The sequence below is a fragment of the Mesoplodon mirus genome (assembly GCF_964341445.2).
Source record: "Mesoplodon mirus genome assembly, chromosome: 11".
Taxonomy (NCBI): Eukaryota; Metazoa; Chordata; class Mammalia; order Artiodactyla; family Ziphiidae; genus Mesoplodon; species Mesoplodon mirus.
In genome coordinates, this window is record NC_138987.1 from 28,896,780 (window position 1) to 28,917,357 (window position 20,578).

The following is a 20,578-nucleotide window of genomic DNA, read 5'->3' on the forward strand; positions in this document are numbered from 1 at the left end:
TTCCTATAAACAAACCTGAAAGACATCAATCTGACAACACAAGTCTTAGGGGGTAATTATTTTGTTTCTAAAAGACTCGGAGTTTGTTTTTTAAATGATATCCCCGCACATTTCTAATGTTTTCATTCAGAGAAAATCTTTTTTAAAAATGCACTCAATGAGGCTTTCAGTTACTACTGGATAATCAGCACATGACCGCATTTAAGTTTGGGTTTTACATGCGATTACAGATGAGCAACACTAAAGAACACTAAAACCCCTGCTCAGTCAAGGTTTCTCTTTATACAAGCTGACATATTATTTAGTAAGTTTTATTTATCAAGTGTTAGTGCTGTCACTCTGCCCTTGGGTACAGTTTAGGCCAGTTCTACTGTTTCCCCCACAGGCTTCAGGTGACATGATCACAGGGGATCTCAAAGTGAGGGGAAAAAAAGCTTCATATTTAAGATTTGGCCTTCCATTTACTGCATCTTTTCTGCCTAAAAAGAAAGTTTTAAACTTCCTGTTTTTAAACAGGAAGTACTATACTGAACAACAGATCTTTCAGCACTCAGGTTTAGACTTTTTTGGTCTGCAGTGTTTTATAATCGGTGTTCTAGAAAATACAATTCTTTATTCTCTAGGCAATGAATATTTTCAATGAAATAAGAAAGGACAAAAGGACTAGAAAATCTGCATTCCCTTTTGTAATATCAACTAAGTTTTTTCAAGATTATTTATTTTTTATATTTAGTTTTTGACTACCTTGATTTCAAGTGATATAAAATTATTCTAAAGCTTTATTTTAGTTGAAGAACCAAAATTAATCCAGAAGATCAACTAGGCTCTCTGAACTAGTCACAGATACTCCCACTCACTAAAATGGAGCTCCATCAGAACAGGGACCCTATCTACCTGGTTCACAGCTGTACCCCCAGAGTCTAGCACAGATAAAGCATGGTCCCCACTCTGTCCTTTCCTCTCCAAGCCTCCCACCTTACATTCCAAAGTGTTCATGGCTCCCCAAGAACAGCATGCCTTTACACATGTCCCCGAACCTGTAATATAAGCCTTGCTGTCTTTGTCTACTTGGTAAACATTTATTTATCAAAACCCAGCTCAGAGATCTTCTTCTTCTCTGGGAAGCCTTCCCTGGCACCTCACCCTCAAAGGGTAATCACGCCCTTCTGTGTGCCATTTCTGTTCCTTGTACATCTCTGTCCTGCTGCCCTCATCACATAATATTACAGTTGTCTGCTTCCAAGTCTGTTTTCTTATTGGCCTGTGACTTCCTTTAGGTGAGCCAAGAACATAGCGAAGATTTAATAAAAGCTGAAAAAGAGGGCATTTCTCAATGATCCACACACTTAAAGAAATAACTGCAGTAAAAATTACTATTAAATGAATATTCTTAAAGTATATGGCACTGAACTCAGTTACTTTACCTGTAAGATCCTTTTCTCGAAACTGTATAATAGGTAGAACCATTGTGTCTGCCAACTGTTTAGCCAGCTCTGTATGGAGAACATTAAGCTGAAAGAAAGAAAAATCTACTGAAGAAAATTATACCCACTATTACTGACACTGTCTTATTTCACTGAGGGATCACACTGAACACATCCATGTGGTTAAGGAGCTCAGTTAAAGTTCCTTAGCAAATAAATACCCTTCATAAGGCAGTAAATGACATAAGCTGAGAGGTATTAAAAACTAAACGCAAGTTTCTAACTGACCGGGGCATCGGTTGAGTTTGCTAAAGAGCCTCCGAGCCCACAGTTATTGTTTGTTAACTGTGCAAACTGTGGCTCTGCGTTCTTGATGCGAGCCACACCCGCCCAGAGAGGGAGAAAGCTTTGATGTGCTGGCAGCACAGGTCAGCACTTTGCCAGGCCTCTGTGTGCCCTCTCACTCTCAGAGGGGGCTGAAGTCACCCCTGAAAGACAGGCCTGCTGGGAACCTACTAACCCTGCAACTACAGACACTGGGGCCTTGGGAATTGCTCTGGAGAAAGAATGTTCCCCGCAGAAATAACTCAGCCAGATTTCAGACCTTCCTAAGCACAAGAAAGCTGTATTCAAACGTGCTCCTCCTCACTGGATAATTTTAACAGTCCTTGATTCGTTCTCCCCTTCTACCTCAAGGCCTTAACTAAATCCTGTCTTTGTAAATCGTCTAGGAGAAATAAAAATTATCACCATCAGCACTACCAGTTTTGAGCTCTTTCTGTGTGCCACCTTTACCTGCTTTATACCACTTAGTTCCCACCTACTCTGTTAGATGGGTGTTATTATCCTCATTTTTACAGGAGGGCAAATAAATCTCCAAATCCAGACAGCAACTAAGTGACACAGCTGGGATTTTAATCCTGGGCTACTGGGATCCAAAATCCATGCTCTTTCCAACACACTGTCTGGGATATAGAGTTTGTCTTTCACGCTCGCAAAGCTGCCAAAACTTTAAACATGTGGTAGTCAGTAATGAACACAGTGGAAGGCCCAGACTTCCAGATATTATGAGGATGCTCTGGGATTCCTGCTGGGTGTATAAGGGGAAATCACCCAGCAGTCATCTTGTGGAGTAAACATTTGGCAAAGTTTTCTTTCAGCAGTGATAGCAGTCACATGTCCGAATCCCCCTTCTGCACACGGATCTCCCCCCAACAGATCTGGTCCTTCAGGGTTGTGCTTGCAGAGGCTGCTCTGACAAGCTTAAAGACTGGCTTCAGGTCAACCATCTGTCAGGCCAGGGAGTGACAGGCCAAGAAGTCAATGTTCTCCCTATCTTTCAATCAAGCCAAAGAATGGCAGCTTTTTCTGCGGGGAACACACGAAGACAGCCATGCCAAAAAATGCATTAGGATATAATGTGTTAACTACTTTTCCTGAATAACTTCAATAAGAAATGTACTTTTTTTTTTTTTTACTAACAGTTAATTAGATAAATTGGCTCTGCATCGAATGCTCTGATATAATTATTTCATTTAACCTTTATAACAGCCTAATTATGTGGGCTGTCCTGCTACTGCCATTTACAGATGAAAAAAAAACAAAACTCAGAGAGGTTAAATGGTTTTCTTTCCAGTGGTTATGCACTTCAAGAATGGCAAATTTCCTAGCTACTCTACTACTGCTTCTTAAGGATCAAGTGGTCTGTGTCACCAACTTTTTGCCTTGGGGCTTTGAGAGGTAAGGGATAATCACTTCCAAACACAGCACCTTTGCTGAGGAGAGTGCGAAGAGCACAGACCACCTCTTGGCACTTCAGTATCGTCACACGGAAAATGGGTATAACAGCATCTTCCTTGCATGGCTCTTTTGACAATAAAACAAAACATGAATAGGAAACACTCAGGGCAGAGGGCCTGACACATACTGGGCAATAAAATCCATAACGTCAAAGATTTCCTGTCTCAGATGCACTAAAAGGAAGTAATCTAGAAACCTTGCTTTTGGTACAATCACCAAGGACAAAAAATCTCTGTATGCCTAGGACATCGAATACCTGAATCCAATGCATTCTATTAAATATAAGCAATACAAATCTCTACTTTTAGTTGGATTTTTCAATTTCTGAGTCAAATTACTTCTCTTGAAAAATTTTCAACCTGATGCAGGCCCACCTTTTGAGAAAACCACCTCAAAAGCTACTCTGCTCTTCCCACCCGAGTTAACTGCTTTCACTGGCTTAGGTCTTGACATCAAGAGGCTTGTTTAAAAACTCACAGTGTTAAGCTTCCAGGAGGCCATGACACTGCCTTTAAATCACAATTCTAGGCTTCCATCCTTTTGGAATGATTCACTCCCCACTAAAGGAACTGTCATTAGCTAATAGGCAAGTGAAAAGATGCTCAACATGGCTAATTGTTAGAGAAATGCAAATCAAAACTACAATGAGGTATCACCTCACACCGGTCAGAATGGCCATCATTAAAAAGTCTACAAATACTAAATGCTGGAGAGGGTGTGGAGAAAAGGGAACCCTCTTACACTATTGGTGGGAACGTAAACTGGTGCAGCCACTATGGAAATCAATATGGAGGTTCCTTAAAAAACTTAAAAATAGAGTTACCATATGACCTAGCAATCCCAATCCTGAGCATATATCCACAGAAAACTCTAATTCAAAAAGATACATGCACCCCAGTGTTCACAGCAGCACTATTTACGTGGCCAAGACACGGAAGCAACCTAAGTGTCCACTGACAGATGAATGGATAAAGATGTGGTATGTATGTATACATACACACACACACACACACACACACACACACACACACACACAATGGACTACTACTCAGCCATAAAAAAGAATGAAATAATGCCATCTGCAGTAACATGGATGGACCTGGAGATTACCATAAGTGAAGTTAAGTCAGAGAGAGAAAGACAAACATCATATGATATTACTTATACATGGAATCTAAAACATGATACAAATGAACTTATTAACAAAACAGAAACAGACTCACAGACATAGAAAGCAAACTTATAGTTTCCAAAGGGGAAGAGGGGAGGAATAAATTAGGAGTTTTGGATTAGCAGATACAGCCTACTATATATAAAGTAGATAAACAACATGGTCCTACTGTATAGCACAGGGAACTATATTCAATATCGTGTACTAAACTATAACAGAAAAGAATATGAAAAAAAGATACATATATCTGAATCACTTTGCTGTACACCAGAAACTAACATTGTAAATCAACTGTATTTCAATAAAAAATTAATTCAAAAAAAAGAATCATCATTCCCACCCATGAAAATACAGCTCTGAGTAAATATCTTAAAGTAGAAATCCTGGTTTAGGGTTTTGACAACTAATCACATTTCCTGAGCAAATCTCCTCTAGTCAAGAAAACACATAAATTCAGTGGGTGTAGACTACTGTTTCTCCCCCTGGGTTATTCATTCACTGTTAATTAAGAAAAATTCTTCTCCCCACCTACAAAAAAATTTACTTTCTACTCCTCTCTAATTCCATTTTCCATTCATCCTCCTCCTCTTCTGGAATAGATATGCATCCATATTATCACACACTTCAAAGAGCCACAGCAGTGGGATAGAGGACAAAGTTCACAAGGAAGTGGACAGTTTGCATCTATATCCCCAGTGCCTAGAATTGCATCTGCTAAATAGCAGGTGGTCAGTAAATGTTTGTTGAATGAATAATGCCTCAATGAACTGATCTGTTGAATGAATGAACAGGCAATTGGTACAATTTCATATGAACGTTAGTTTCTCATTTTATGAACTGAAGAGAGCGTTACGTTCATATCAATGACTGCACAGTGAAATGGCATCTGTACATTGCCTTTTTTGCTTATTCTCTATGATGATATTCTACTGTAGGTACTACACACTCCTTGGAAGATGAAACAGGTCCTACCTACCTAATCTGGCAGAGGGTTCTGCCCAACACCAGTAGCATCTGAGCTCATGTTTTTTACAATTAGGATTTATGTACTTTTTGGATAACAATACCTGCTTTTCACAAATATTCCGAATGTATTAGACAGTATAGCTACAAAAACAGTTGTAAGAAATCTCTCTGTAGTGGGTTGAATCACACTCCCCCCAAAGATATGTTTATACAAAACACCATGTGAATATTTGGGAAAAGGGTCTTTGCAGATTCAATAAAGGGTCTCAAAATAAGACCATCCTGGGTTATCCTGGTGGGCCCTAAATCCACTGACAAGAGTTCTTATAAGAAGAAAAGACAGACAGAAGAGAAAAAACACGAGGGTGGCGTGGGGAGAGAAGGCCATGTGAAGTCAGGGGCAGAGATTAGAGTTATGCTGCCACAAGCCAAGGAACACCCAGAGTCACCAGATGTTGGAAGAAGCAAAGAAGGATACTCCCCTAGATACTTTGGAGGGAACGTGGGACTACCAACAACTTGATTTCATACTTCAGGCCTCCAGAGCTGTGAGAGAATAAACTTCTATTGTTTTAGGCCACCTACTTGTAATGTTATTACAGCAGCCCTGAGAAACTAATTCTCCCTCCTTAGGAAACTGAATTCTTAGAAGTCTTTCTTTCAGTCTATCGTTCATATATACCAAAGCCTTTCCCCTCAAACCAGAAACAAATGGAACAGCATACAACCTCTTTTATGAAATGAACCTTGGAAGATAAGGTTGAGATACCTTCTCAGATATTTAAGTAGATATCTAAAAATAAAAAGTGGGCCAGAGTAAAGATGAAAGAAAGTTCAAAAAAGAATCAAATAAAATTTTGCCATGTGGCTATCTTACCTCATCCACCACTTTGGAAAAATAGTGGAGTGTAGAAATTACTTCTTCATCGCCTTTGCCAAGAGCAAAATTCTATGACCAAAGAAGAATAGTGGCAGGTGTTAATGGAATGCTAGGGAATTCAGCACTATAGCATTACCCCACAATACCCTGCCCTCCACCTCGACTTCCTCTCTTCCCCCAAGAGCACATCATGTCAGAGCGTCTGACTGCGGAGAACTAGAGCTCTCCCCTTGTTCTGCTCCAGCCACACAGTCAACCGCCCTCCCCAGGCTATTCCTTTGTCGGTCATCACCCTTCTGTTTAGATATAATGGTATCTTTCAGTTTATTGCCTGGAATTCTTAGTGTTGATTCACTTGTAGTCCCTCGGAAAATATGAACCCTCAGAGCAGCTGATTACTTCTGTAGGCTAAGAATACATCATAAAGACTTTGGGATAATCATCAGAATTTATCAGTGGATAGGAAAAGGCAAGACGAAAGAAAAAATGGAAATTGCCTATGGAAAAAAAGAAAGGAAGGAAGGAAGGTCTCTGAAGGTTGCCTCTAGAGAATTCCTTTATAAGAACTCCGCTTGAGTCCTAAGCACAGCATTATATGCCACATATATATCAAGTTACCTGTTTTTCATATGCCAGCAGTTGCTTAGAAAGCTGTTGAGTAGCCAGGCACATTTCATTCTGTAGGGAGAAGAGAAAAGCAAGTAAGATTTGTCCAGTGCATACGCAGTCACTGAAAAATGCCACCTCAGAGAATCACTTAAACATAATATGTATGTATCTGTAAAATAATAAAATATTTTGTTCAGAAATTATTTGGAAAACAAGACCAAAACAAATGAAAAGGTTAAAGCTTGCTTTTTCCTCCCCATCATTTATAAACTGATGCTCCTTCTGGTCATTCAGTCAGTAAACAAATGTAGTGAACAACTAACATGTGCTAAACCTCCAGCAAAGACGTGGTCCCTGCCCTCATGGGGTTTACTGGGGAAGCAGACACTAAAAAATAGTTACAAGCATGACGAGAACCACAAAGGAAATACTGCGTGCAGTAGGAGGCTCTGACTGGACCATCTGCATATGGTCCTCAAGAAGACCATGGAAGAGCCGTTTTAAGCAGACCCCTGGAGAAAGACCAGGAGCTAGCCATGGGGATGAGCTTTCCAGAAGGAGGGACAAGCATGTAGTAAAAGCACCCTGCCTGTCTGAAGAGCTATAAAGCAGGGCATAGCTGGAGCATGGGGTGCAAGGCGTGGAAATGAGACAAGCCTGGCAACACAGGTAGAGCAAGGGCATGCGGGGCTCCATGGCCCAGTTGCAGACTTTAAGTGCAGTGGGAATTTAAGCAACATTATGACACAGTCAGATTCTACCAAACTTATAGCACTAGGTCAGTAATGATGGATGGTAACACAGAAGCACAGCTACAATGCCTGGGAAGGCCCTTTCTGTGCTGTTTTTCACTAGCCAATACTGTCCACTTTCTTCTTCTTCTCATATTTATCCCTCTGATCTCCGGCTACACAGCAGCTGTCTACCACTATCCTCCCATCATCAACACATCCAGCCTAGAAAACGTGTCTTATGTTTCTAAAGCTCAGTTAAGGATTCTTTTTAGGTTCAGGGTGTATTCCTAAGAGAGGGAGGGAGCTACTGGGTCTCACCTGGAGCAGATAAGGGGCGGGTACTGGCCAGCCTTGGCCTCCACTTCCTAATTCCCCTGGGTTTGCTGTTCCTTAGGGGTAAGGCCTGAACTCTGCCGGAGCTTGTTTTATTTTTCATGGGCCTCCTTTGCAAGACCCATCAGAGCCTAATCTTATGTTTTTTGGGCCTTCTTTGCAGATAACTGGTCAACCTGTTCCCTGACTTCCTTCATCTGCCCCAAGAAACAGCCATCAGTAGACCCTGAAACGTGGCGCACTCTCTTCTTCCCCAGAATAAAGTCAGGCAAACATAATGATAATTCCTGGCTTTGGCATCCTACTGGGGTGCCACCACTTTGAAAACTAACCAGAGCTGGCAGTCACAAAGCCAAGAGGAGGGCAAACAAACAAATCCAGAAGTACTATGTCCTGGATCTAGACAGGAGCATGCAACCATTACCTAGCACAGAGCAGGCACTCCACAAATGTTTGATGAATGAAGGAACAAACAAGGTTAGAAGATTCATATAAATTTCAAGTTTTTAAACAATACCTGGAATCACAGTGTGAGGGGAGAAATACTTCCTAACCCTGTAAGGCAACATCACAGATGGTGGGAAATAAAATACAGGGTGGACAGGCATGAAGCAGTCAGCCAGGAAACAGCCACTTGACCACCTTTAGCAGTGCTGTTTTGAAGATCAGGGCGCAGGGGAACAAGGGTCTTAGCCCATTCACTGAGCTGCTACCCTGCTGTATCAGAAAATCCCCATCTCCTCTTCTCTGAGTTAGCAGCAGTGCGTTTAAGATGGATTTGTTCAAGTTACCTTGGCGTCTGCCTCCCCAGGCAGCCCCATGTAGACTATGATTTGCAGACCCACAGAATCATCCTAACAGCAGCAGCTAACATTTACACAGCACTTAATTCATGCCAGATACCAACTAACTGCAATCCAGGCATTATGTCATTTAATTCTGACAACCCTGTCAGGCATGTTCTAATTAGTAACTCAATTTTACAGAAGAAATGGAGGCCCAGAGATGTTAGGCCACCTGCCCAAGGTCACACAGCTAGTTAGTAGCAGGGCTGGGATGTGAATTCATGTCTGTCTAAAATCCACACTCTTCAACACTACTCTCTAAGATCCCAAGTCCTGCTAAGAGAAGAGACCTGAGAAGGCCATTGCCTTAGGCTAGAGTTGACAAACTTCTCCTGTAAAAGGCTAGATAGCAATTATTTTTGGCTTATGGGACATACAGTCTCTGTCACAACACAAGAGCAGCCATAAATAATTCATGAACAAATGAGTATGGCTTCATTCCAATAAAACTTTATTTACAAAAATAAGAGGCCAGTCCAACAGATATGATAACCACCCTCCGTGCTTTCATAACAAGCAAGCGCCACAGGCTACTTGAATTCTTCTCTCCTTTAGGAGGTGCTGGCAAGCACCCCACGTGTAGTGGACACACCTGCCAGGGAGCTGCTGGCATCCGACTGTGCCCAGGCCAATGGGGGGCACTCATGTGCCATGCGCACAGCTCCACTGAGGCTGAGGAAGAAGGGGCACAGCACACAACAAGGACAACTGCTTCCAAAATTCCTGTGTACAGTGGACTCTGCCGGGTCTCCCCTACAAATACTTTCTGAAAGTGCTATGTACTTCAGATGTGTGTGATTTCAGGCAGCAAGATTCTGTTCTACCAGCATGATTCCACTGGGTACAAACAATACACGTACAAAATGGCCTGTCAACTGCCCTGAAAAGAGATGAACCTCTCCTATACAGAGCACGTGACATGAAAAGTCTTTTAAACTAGACCAACTTTAATCTTACTCACACTTAATCTACTGTACACAAAGGTTTTATGAAATGCTTTACCTAATTAATACACACCCTGTGAGGTAAGCCTGCCTAATTATCTCTTCAATAAGACTTGCAAAACTGGAACTTGCGTGAAGAGTAAATATTAGCAGTAACAATAATGAAGATAGCTGCTAACATATATTGAGTCTTTTTTAGGGACCCGACATTGCTGTTAAGCATTTTTTATATATTATTACATTTAATTCTTACAAGGCACTTATGAGGTAGGGTATATTCTCACCCTCATTTTAAAAATGAGGAGAAAAAGGTTCAGAAAGGATAATACCTTTCTATAATTACACAAGTAGTAACTGGCAAGGCAACGATTCAGCTCAGATCTGTCAGACTCAAAATCCAAAGCCCAAGTGCTTAACACCATACTATTCTGATCCAAAGTCCAAAACTGTATTTAATAGTACTGTACTCAGTGAGCAGGCCTCACAGGCGCTACAGATATCAGCATAAATCCCATACTTTTCTAGCTGTAGTCCAGCAGAAGTGGTGGCCTAAAATGTAGATTCTAAATGGAGTTCTGCGAGTAAGAGTCCGACACTCTGGAAAAGCTCTCTGGTTACTATCTACGCTACTGGGTACCTCATAGGAAGCCTTAAGAGATAACCTGACGAAGGGTTTACCGACAGAATATCCTATGTTCATCAGAACTTCCCAAGGCTGGCGCCGAGGCAGAAAGACCAGGGGTTAACAAACCCAGAAGGAAAACTGAGCTCTGGGCAAAGGAATGTTTACCTTATGGTGGCACAGAGCGCTCGCTAACTGCAGCTGTCACCTGAAACCCAAAGGCCTCTGGGCAGGAATGGAGAGGCCAGGAGCAGGGGCAGAGGAAATCCACTAGAGTCCAAGTCACAGTGCAGGCACTGCTTTGATCTAGGCCAAACAATTGGCCAGAAATGTTACCGAAAGCCAAGTGGCTGAGAGTCTCATTCATCACAGCGCTACCCCAAAGCTGGGGTCAGGGGGTCGCACTGGATCAGGAGCCCCGGCGGCGGGGGGTGGGGTGGGGGGGCGGCGCACAGAGGGAGCGGCGAGGAACGTGGCAAGGACACAGGCTGGAGAGCTGTGTTTGGGGCAGGCCATGTGGGGCCGCTTGCTGAGGACTCTGACATTATTCTGCCGGCAGCAGGGAAGCCCCGAGGAACTCTGGCAAGAGAAGGACAAGGTCAGATGTGAGCAGAAGAAAAATTGTGAATGGCTGTGGTGGAAGAAGAGGATGACATGAGGGTCAGGAGACCACCTGAAGTCGAGGGAGAGAGAAAACAGGCTGAGCCCGAGCCAGAAAGTAGCAGAGATCTGCCTGGTATCACTGAGGCAAAAACAACAGGCTAGAGTGACTGAGGAGGGAGGGGGAGTCCAAGACGAACAGACCCTAGACTGGATGACCCATGATGGCAGTGCGCCAAGCTAAGGCGCTGACAAGGGGACACAGATCTGGGAGGGACAATAAAGCGCACAGAGGGGGTGTGCCGACGGTCTGGTGGAGGTGGCCCGGATGCAGTCTTTCATTTAACACCTATTTATCAAACACTGAGCAGGGCTGTGGAAGGTGCTGGCCATTGGAGACAAAGACAATCTGCTCTCAGAGCTCACAGTGCACAGGGAGGAAAGAAAATCCCCCACTGTCCCTCGGTGCTCTGACCAACAAGAGCGCAGGGCATCTGGGCACAAGGGTGAAGGGTGCTTTGGTCTGAAGGGAGAAGAGGAAGAAAGAAAAGGTGTCAGACACCTCGGACTTGAGGTCAGTCTTAAAAGCCATTTGCCGGGAAGGCCATTTGCCAGGGCACGGGGTCCACGTGGAGTCCTGGAAGCAGGAAGGGCACAGCAACGTCTCGAGATGTGCAGAGGGCCTGGCACATTCTGGAACAGCCAAAGACGAAGCTAGAGGAGTAGGCTGAAACTCAGCTCATGAAGAGCTTTGCAGGCCTTGAATGAGGAGTTTTTACCTCTGCCTTGTGGTTACAGGGAGCCACAGAAGCAGGTGAAGACAGGGAGGGAAGGGAGGTTTGCATGTGGTAGCTCGAGAGTAAAGGATGGACTGAAGGGGAAAACAAGCCCCTGGCAACAGGAAGACTGCTTAGGACGGTGCTGCAATAGCCCAGGTTGAGCTGGAAACTCCCTCTCCACAGTGACAACAGGCAAAAGTCGTTTGGAATAAGAACCTAGAGACGAGGGCTAGAAATAGATTCTGAAATGGCCAGGCTTTGCTGAAGAAGTGACCTTGCCCAGGAAACGAGTAGAGACTAACCAGAGAAGGACTCCTGTGGAATTCTGGAGAACACCAAGACTTAAGGGGCAGCATAAGGGCGCCAGGAAAGGAGAACAATCAAGAATAGTGGGTAGAGACTCGGGACAGACACTGTCACAGGAACCAAAGAAGGACAGTTTTGAGGGGGGCATTGTTAATAGCATCGGGTGCTGCCTAGGATGGAGGGTGGAGAGAGGCTATGAACCAGGCATTAAGCAGCCTGTGCTGCCAGCGGGGGACGGAGCCCAGACTGAGGTGCCTGAGGAGCAAATATCAACTACGCAGTGAGGAAGGGAGGTATGTACAGACTGCTCCCTCAGGAAGGTCAAGATCAGTGGACCAAGCTTCTATTTAACCCAAGCAGCAGAGTCCCAGGGTACACTGCTACCATAACTACTATTATTCGAAGGCTTAGAAGGTGGTTACGTTAACCATGAGCACTTCGTGCCAGGGACTGGTCTTATACTTCACAGGTATTAGTTCTAATTACAACCTATGAGGTGGGTATTATTATGGCCTCTGTTTAACCAACAAGGAAACTCAGGCAATCACGTGACTTGCCCAAGGTCACACAGCAAGTGGCCAAGACTGGAACTCAGATCTGATGCATCTAAGGTCACACACTTAACCTCATACCTAGTGAATAAGCCTGGCCCAGAATAATCTTCCATACTGATCTGAAAGCCTTCAATGCCAGAATGGGGGAAGGCTGTAGATCCCACATGCAAATCAAATGCAAAAACTCAGGTCTTTGAAGTTGCTTCCAGAAACCACTCAGGGGCTCTCTACTCCTGCATGCCTTAAGCTACACACATATTTCTCTGTCCCTGTCATAGAAACCTCAATTTGACTGTTTTTGAGAGCTGTTAAAATGCACTGATTGAAACCATTATGGATAAAAACTAATTAAACAAGGGAAGTTACTCTGGGATACAAAAAGGAGCTGGCTCCCACCCATAACACACTACAAAGCTGTTAGGCTGATAAGTGTGGGTGTTCTATGGTGACAAGAACAACCTTTGAAGACTCCTACTTCCTTAGCCTCTGCTGCCATTTCTAGAGACCAGTATGTCAAAAGAGTACAGCGCAGGGGTTCAGAGTGAGAGTGGAGGTTTTGGAGTCAAAGACCTGAGTTCAAATTCTGTTCCTGCCACTCATCAGCTGTGTGACCACAGGCGAGTTACATAACCTCTCTTATATAATAATACCTCTCCTTTATTGTGAAAGCTAAACGAGATTACACACAGGCGGTGCCTTGCCTAGTGTGTGGTATGTTTATGCGCCTAATAATATTTTTATTATTAAAATATACAGTTCTCATCCTGTCTGCCTCCCAAATCCTTCTCTCTCCCCTATCACAAGCTCACACTCCTGGATGCCCACTACTCTGTTTCCCAAGAGGAACATTAACTTATTTAGCTTGATATCTATACATATTATCATTTCTAAAGAAAAATATTTTCTTCTTTATAATACCAAATGTATGCATATCTTCCCTTCAAAGTATTTTACTACTATCCCCTCCCACGGTCTCACCCCAGTTTGAAAAGATACTACTCCCAACTCCAATGTGGGCTTTTACATTTTAGGATCAGAAGTTCTGCACTCCCAAAGGTCTGGTTCAGAGCAGCTGCAGAGATGAGACTGTGTTTGTGTAAGCCTGCTTTGCTGAAAGGAAGTGAGAGAGCCTGAACCATGGTTCTCACTTCGAAAAATTCCATCCAAAATGTACTTAAAAAAATCAACAAAACAAACAAAAAATTCCACCCAGACTGAAGGCACCAACTACAGAGGCTTGTCATCTTTTGGAGGAGAAGGACAGGTTCCAGGAGATGCCAGGTTTCACTAATACTGCTAGGAACATCATTTGACCTTCCCGTTTTCTCAATACAATGTCTGAGAGGAGAAGTAAGAAATTTACGTAAGTAAATTTCATTGTAAGACCCTAAAAAATCCATTTCGAAAAGATTTTTAAAAATTTTAACCCCTCTAGGAAAGAAACAAAATCACGGTAGATATATAGAATCAAAACAAGTATATCAAATGTATTAAATACAAAATTTGAGCAGATTTTACTGAATAAGTATACTCATGCATCTATTCAGACACTACAGAAGTTTTAAATTTAGTCAACAGTTTGAAAGATAGCAGAGCTTTCTAAGTAACCCGTCTCTTGCTGCATGAGAGTGTGTACGGCTTCCTTCATTCAGATGACCCATTATGGAGTACTCAGTTCCCCCATGTGCAAAGGCACATCTGACAATTAGGAGACCAGATGTGACCAGGGACTGCTGTAAAATGCTGAAAACAGCTTATAGCCTATAGCTTCATTCTATTGCTTAAGCCAAATAAAATTTCAAATCTCCTCCAAACTAGCCAAAATCAGCAAAACTGTTCACAGAACTTTCCTCTAGTTTTTTTTTACTCTTCCTCTTTCTAAAACTAAGGTCCAAACAGTATTCACTATATCAGAATCCAGAAACTTACCATGTGGCCTGATTTTAAGTATCTTTTATGAACATTTATCAGCAGCATAAATCTTGTTTAAAAAATATAATAATGAAAAACATCTTACTAAGTGCCTGTTTTTAAAAATGAAATTATAAAACTCTATTAATGTAATTTAACACATCTAGGTGTAAAATATTTAAGGAAGAATGTTAAATAAAACCAGGAAAACATAACTTTGGGGAAAAAAGTTGAATGAAAACATTGGTAACTCTTTTCCTTCTTTCTTTCTTTCTCTTTCTTCCCACCCTCATACATACATATAAACAAACTGATCAAAGAGGAGTTAGAAAGTTTTCTTTTGAATTTAATTGAAAAGAATCAAAACATGTTCAAATAAACCTGAAAAACAACCGACCCTGACCCAGCCGATCTGAATGCCACTGACCACTGCTTGCATCTGTCACTGAGTTGGCAGCACGAGACAGACGTTCTTGCTAGTTTCTGCTGCAGGAAATGCCGAGGCAGAAGGAAGGGCTTCTGCCAGTAACCCATGTGATGATCATGTGATGTGAAGTAAAAGCTGGTTACAGCCTCTTGGAATGCAAGACCCGCTTAATTTTGGCAAAATGTAGTGTTCTGGCTCAAAAGAAAAAAACGCATAAGAGAGCATCTGGACATCTCCAAGTAAATGATTCTGACAGACATGGAAAGGCAGAACAGAGACTCTTGGGAGTGGCGGAGTCACAGTCCGTAAGTCTTGGGACTCTTAAGCATGAGACAAATCATTTAATAACAATATTCAAACTACTAAAGAGCAGGTATAAGCTCAGTAAAAAATTTTCTGTTCTCTTAAATTGTGAATAGTTAGGGAAAAATACAAAAACATGTAATAGAAATAAATAGGGCTTTTAAAAAATCGACAAAGTATGTCCCAGTTTTTAAATGTTTTACCTAAACAAACGAGCAAAATCACAAATGAGCGCATGATTCTTTTGGTCGTTAAAATTAGTTCCAATTAATCAAGTTACACTTCTATAATACAGTAGTTTGCAAATATTTATCTCCAGCCTGAACTCTGGATCTGAACTTTCAACAAGATCTCTTTCCCCACTCTTATGTCCCATGGACACCTCAAAAATCAGCCTCTCAAGAAAGAATTAAGGGGAATTCCCTGGCGGTTCAGTGGTTAGGACTCTGCGCTTTCACTGCCAAGGGCCCAGGTTCAATCCCTGGTCAGGGAACTAAGAGCCTGCAAGCCATGGTGCGACCAAAAAAAAAAAAAAAGGAAAGAATTAAGACTGACATCCCTGCCATTCCTGCCACTGCCCCCCCCCCACACACCCTGCTCCTCTTCCTGTATTCTCCCAACTATGCACCCTGTTATTGAAGTCAAAGACGTGGGCATCACTCTTGATTCATCCTTCACCCACCCAACCCCTTCACATAGAATCAGTCACCAATCCACTTCTTCCCAATTCCACTGCCGCTTCCCTAGCTCAGGCTACCACCCTTATGCTTAGTAGTTAATTGTTTGGGCTTTGGCTTCAGGCTGACTTGCTCGACCATGTATTAATGGGGTGGAATTGGAAAGTCATTCATCATCAGAATCCTTAAATCTCCTGACCTATAAAATGAAGATATAATAACAACACCCACCTCAGAGTTGTTAGGGAATTGAAGTGAAATGATTACATGTAAAAGCCCCTGAAACTGCACCTGGAACCTATGAAGTAGTCAATAAGTCTCAACTATCATAATCATCCTCCTTTGGGGTGCCCAGCACAATTCCTCCAGGTTAGGTGACCCTTCTCCCCTAGCACCTCTAACACTCTTTGGTAATTATTTTTGTCTGTCTCCCAACCCAGTTGTAAGCTCCCTAATGGCAAGAGCTGAGCTTTTTCCCCATATATGATATGAATGAATGATTAATAAAACCATGATAATAATAAATGATTATATATGAATATTAAGAGCTATGTAAAATAAATGAGTATACATGATTATTGATATATTATATTATTATTATACACTGAATGTGGTATTTACTTAGAGATCGTCAATGAGAAAAAGGAACATATTAACAGATACAGGCTTAAGTCAGCAAGGAATCAATAATGAGAAGTATCAGTTGCCATAATATTTTGATGTGTAACATAACAAATTTTATTTTTAAGTAACTCACAAGTTTTCTCTTAGAAAGTAACATACATGGGCATTTCTTGATCTTAAAAAGATCCACTTTTGCTACTCAGCAATTTATTCTCCACGGTTTTGCAAGGCAGAGATATTTGTTCCTCAAAACAAAGAAGCCACCCAACAGTTCCAGAACTGTGACTCAAGTCTTTTCAGAGGAAGCCCTTGAAAAAACATCTCTACTCGCCTGCACCGACATCTAAGACTGACCATTTATGAGAAAGACAAAGAGCCATGCCTTAGAATACTGAACCCACTCATTCACGAGTAGGAAGAGGAGACTCAAATGTTTCCCTTTGGAGTAGAATTTTTTTTTAAATTAAAAAGCAGTTATGTGGTACCTTTCTACTGGGTCTACTAGTTACAGAAAAATTACCCTATTTCTTAAGCTGTGAAAACAAACTGTCCTCAGTTTTTTGAGGTGAAGAGAAAAACAATTGTGATTTTATTTCAGAAGTTTAAATGGTGGTGTTCTGACTCAAATCTCTCAACCTCCTGAGAGAAGTTCAAGGTGGGGAGAGGGCTCCCACTCCGTTCCTCTCCAGGTGAGGGGGCAGGAGGATACCTGGGCTCCATAGACGCGTTGCATCGCCTGGAGCAGCTGGTTGGTATAATCCGTGAGAGTGCCAGCATCTTCTTCAAATACACTCAGTAAAGAGCGAGTCTGCAAGAAAAGACGTCAATTTTATTTCTAAGTGGAGAAGTTACAATGGAGGTAAAACAAACACACGCACACAGAGATATGGGGAGGGAAGATGTCTGTTGTCTGGCTTAACTTTTTTATTGCTAATACTAATACAAGCTGATTCCTAGAGCTGTAATTCAGAACTTCTTTTCTAATCCTTTAGACTACATTGCAAGGGCAAACTGAATACAGTTTGAGTACTGGGGCCAGGGAAAGAAAGCCAACTTTTAAAGGGTTAAGAAGACTCAAGGGCTATTATCTGTCTCGACTTTAGCCTCTACCTAAATACCAGTAAAGTCCACCCAATAAAATAAGTGTTAAAAAGGGCAGTCTCTCCCTTCAAGCCCATAAACTGAACTCAATGTCTGGCCTGTTTGTATACCTGGGGTGTGGTCACCCAGCACTGCATCATCACAGCAGTTAACCATCTGTCTGGTTTTCTGCAATCTTGGACGTCTTGCAGGGGTGTGTCATTCTTTCCACTTAAGATACTACAGTCAGGCTCCATGTCTTTCGCCATATTCTATTCAACCAATTTTCAAACTCATGACCAGGAAAGTTCATGTACCATGGGCCCACCAGTGGAAGCTCTGGGCACAAAACTCAAATAGCAACTTAAGAATGCTAGCTCAGTTCCTTTGGGAAGACTACTCAGCGCTTCGAGAGCAGCTGAGCAATGTCTTAGATGAAAGGTATTTCCTAGCATGTTCATGCGTAGTGCCTGATACGCTGAGCACTAAAGAAATATTTATATATTGGACGGTGTCTAAAGAAGTATCAAGGGACCACATAAGAGACCATATCTATTCAAGGGACTTTTGTTAATGTGTCCAGCACAGTGGGAATTTAAAATACTATATTAGTGATAATGGGATCTATATTTCAGAAAATAACCCATTAGGCATAGAATGGAGAGTAAGCTATAGAAATGTCTTTAATGAGATGATACCAAAGGCACCTTACAAAGAACGATCCATTAAGGTTCGTTATTTTCCTGCAAATGAATTTCAACTCCTTCTTTCTTTTTCTAACCTATCTCAGGTAAGAGAATAATAACTGACCCCAAAGCGCCCCCAATAAACTGGAAGAGGAAACCCGACGTTTGAATCATTCTACCTTTGATTTTGTTGACAAACTCTGGTGGACTTCACAGTAGTACATGCTTATCCTGGTTTTGCCCGAGGTCTTTAAGGCTAAAAATACGTGCTCTCAGACCAATGTACTCTCTTCAGTACCAATTCTTATCAACAGAAGGATCAGAACAAACAAAACAAAACTCATGGATGTGACCCACTGGATCTCATAATCCATTAATGGATGTCAATGAGTAGGTGAAAAACATCGGTTTAGAATTCTTTATTATATCTCTTTAAAATACACTATTTGGGGGAAAAAAAGATTGTTAAAAGACGTTTTGACAACCTACAGTGATTGATCTATCACTCTACATTCATTCATGTATATACTTCTGCCTTCATCCAATATTTGATGAAACACTGTGTTGGGATCTGAGATTCAAAGGTGATCAGAACCAACTCTGTTCTCCAGAAGCTTACAGTCTACTGGGGCCTCCCAAAGGATCTGGGATCCCCTTGGGACCGTGTCAATCCTGGGTCCACATTCAGGCTCTAACACTAATTTGCAGGGAGCACTAGAGGTAATGAATTACATAAAGTGCCTACCAGTGCCTAATACACAGTGAGAGCAGATGATACTGACTATGAAGAAGATAATGAACTCTGCTTATAACATGTTGGACACTAAGGGTTTCACATGTTATGATTTCATTTCAACACTAAAGCAACACTATTATCTACACAGTTATCTATAAATGTCATCTAATAGGAGAGAATCTTTTGGTATTTGTGGTGCCAATGCTGGAGGAGTCCTTCAATGTTTATGATGATTCTGGTTCCTTTCTTTGCTATAACAGTATATCTAAGAGAATGAAAAAGAGTGATACAACTGGATTGAGGATATTTAATTTTTTAAATACTACTGATGTCCATTTAGTTGAGTCCTATTTATTGTTTTTAATACTCTTAGAAATAAAATACATAGAATGGAAAATGAGCCACAGGATGAAAAGAGAGGGCTTGTATAAATGTCCTCCATAAAGAGAGTAGAAAGAAAACTAAAACTACCATTTACTCTGTACTTCCTATGTGTCCGACACTGTGCTGAGCACTAAATATTACTTCATTTAATCCTTCTGACAACTTTATGAGGTAGACACCACAGTTACATTAATCCCATTTTAGAGATGATGAAACTGAGGCTCATCAAGGTAAAGAAACTTGCTCAACCTCCCACAGCTGGGAAGCAGCAGGGTTGTGATGTAAACCCAGGTCTGGCTGGTACCAATGGCCATGCTTTCTCCACCGCAGGAGGATGCATCCACCACCTAGCAAAGGTGGGTCTCATCACTGGGCATGCTCTTTGGCCCACAGCCCACCATCCTGTCTGGAGGCAGGATGCAGACTGCTTGGAGCTGACTTCTCTTGGGTCATCCTACTGTCATGTTCTCACCTGTGACTGCCAAAACTACATCACAAGTTTTTTTTTCTTTATATTCTGAACATGTTTACCATGACATCCATTAGAACTGACAAAAACACTCCCGTCTTTCCTTTCTAACTTAACTAGGCCATGATCATCCTTGAAAAAATATATACCCAGCTATCTCAGACACTGTTTTAATATCCACATTTATCAGCTCCGCGTCTGCTTAAACTTATATTTGGAAGAACAGGAATGTTCTGAGACCTAAAGAAGGAATAAGACCAAGGACCAGGCAAAGGTATACCAGTTGCTCGAAAGTTCCACAAAAAAATCCGAAAGACTGGTGCGTATCACTTATAAAGACAATAACAGCAATCATTTATGGAGTTACTATAATATGCAGGCATGAAAATACTTTACATATGTTATTTATTCTTCATAAGAATTAAGCAACTATTTTTATTCTAATTTTACACATGTTGAAACACAAGCGGTTGAGTTTGAGTAACCTGCAGAATCAAGATTTAAACTCCATCCTTCTTCTACTACCCTACACTCTCAAGAGTATGCGTGGACAGAAAAATGAAACCAAACACCTTAGCCTTAGCTCCACATCACCCTCTATCTTAGAATAAAGAAACTGGGTGTCATCTAATAAACTAGTCCTAGACATTTCACTCCTAAGAATAGCATCTAGTTATATAATGGCACAATTTTAACAGCTGATTGTAAAATATA

General features: G+C 41.7%; 1 protein-coding gene across 3 annotated transcripts in view; it reads right to left on the reverse strand.

Annotated features, from left to right (window-relative positions):
• APPL2 (adaptor protein, phosphotyrosine interacting with PH domain and leucine zipper 2) overlaps window positions 1-20,578 on the reverse strand; it is a 52,207-nt gene that overhangs the window by 28,117 nt on the left and 3,512 nt on the right. For 2 of the 3 annotated variants that reach the window (XM_082634469.1, XM_082634468.1), the window contains exons 2-5: window positions 17,219-17,317; window positions 6,860-6,919; window positions 6,239-6,310; window positions 1,425-1,512 (exon numbers count right to left, since the gene is read on the reverse strand). In XM_082634469.1, coding sequence (XP_082490595.1) covers window positions 1,425-1,512; window positions 6,239-6,310; window positions 6,860-6,919; window positions 17,219-17,317 — 319 coding nt within the window. Of the gene's footprint in view, window positions 1-1,424; window positions 1,513-6,238; window positions 6,311-6,859; window positions 6,920-14,875; window positions 14,957-17,218; window positions 17,318-20,578 lie in introns of those variants that run through there. The other variant, XM_082634470.1, reaches the window with a different exon arrangement.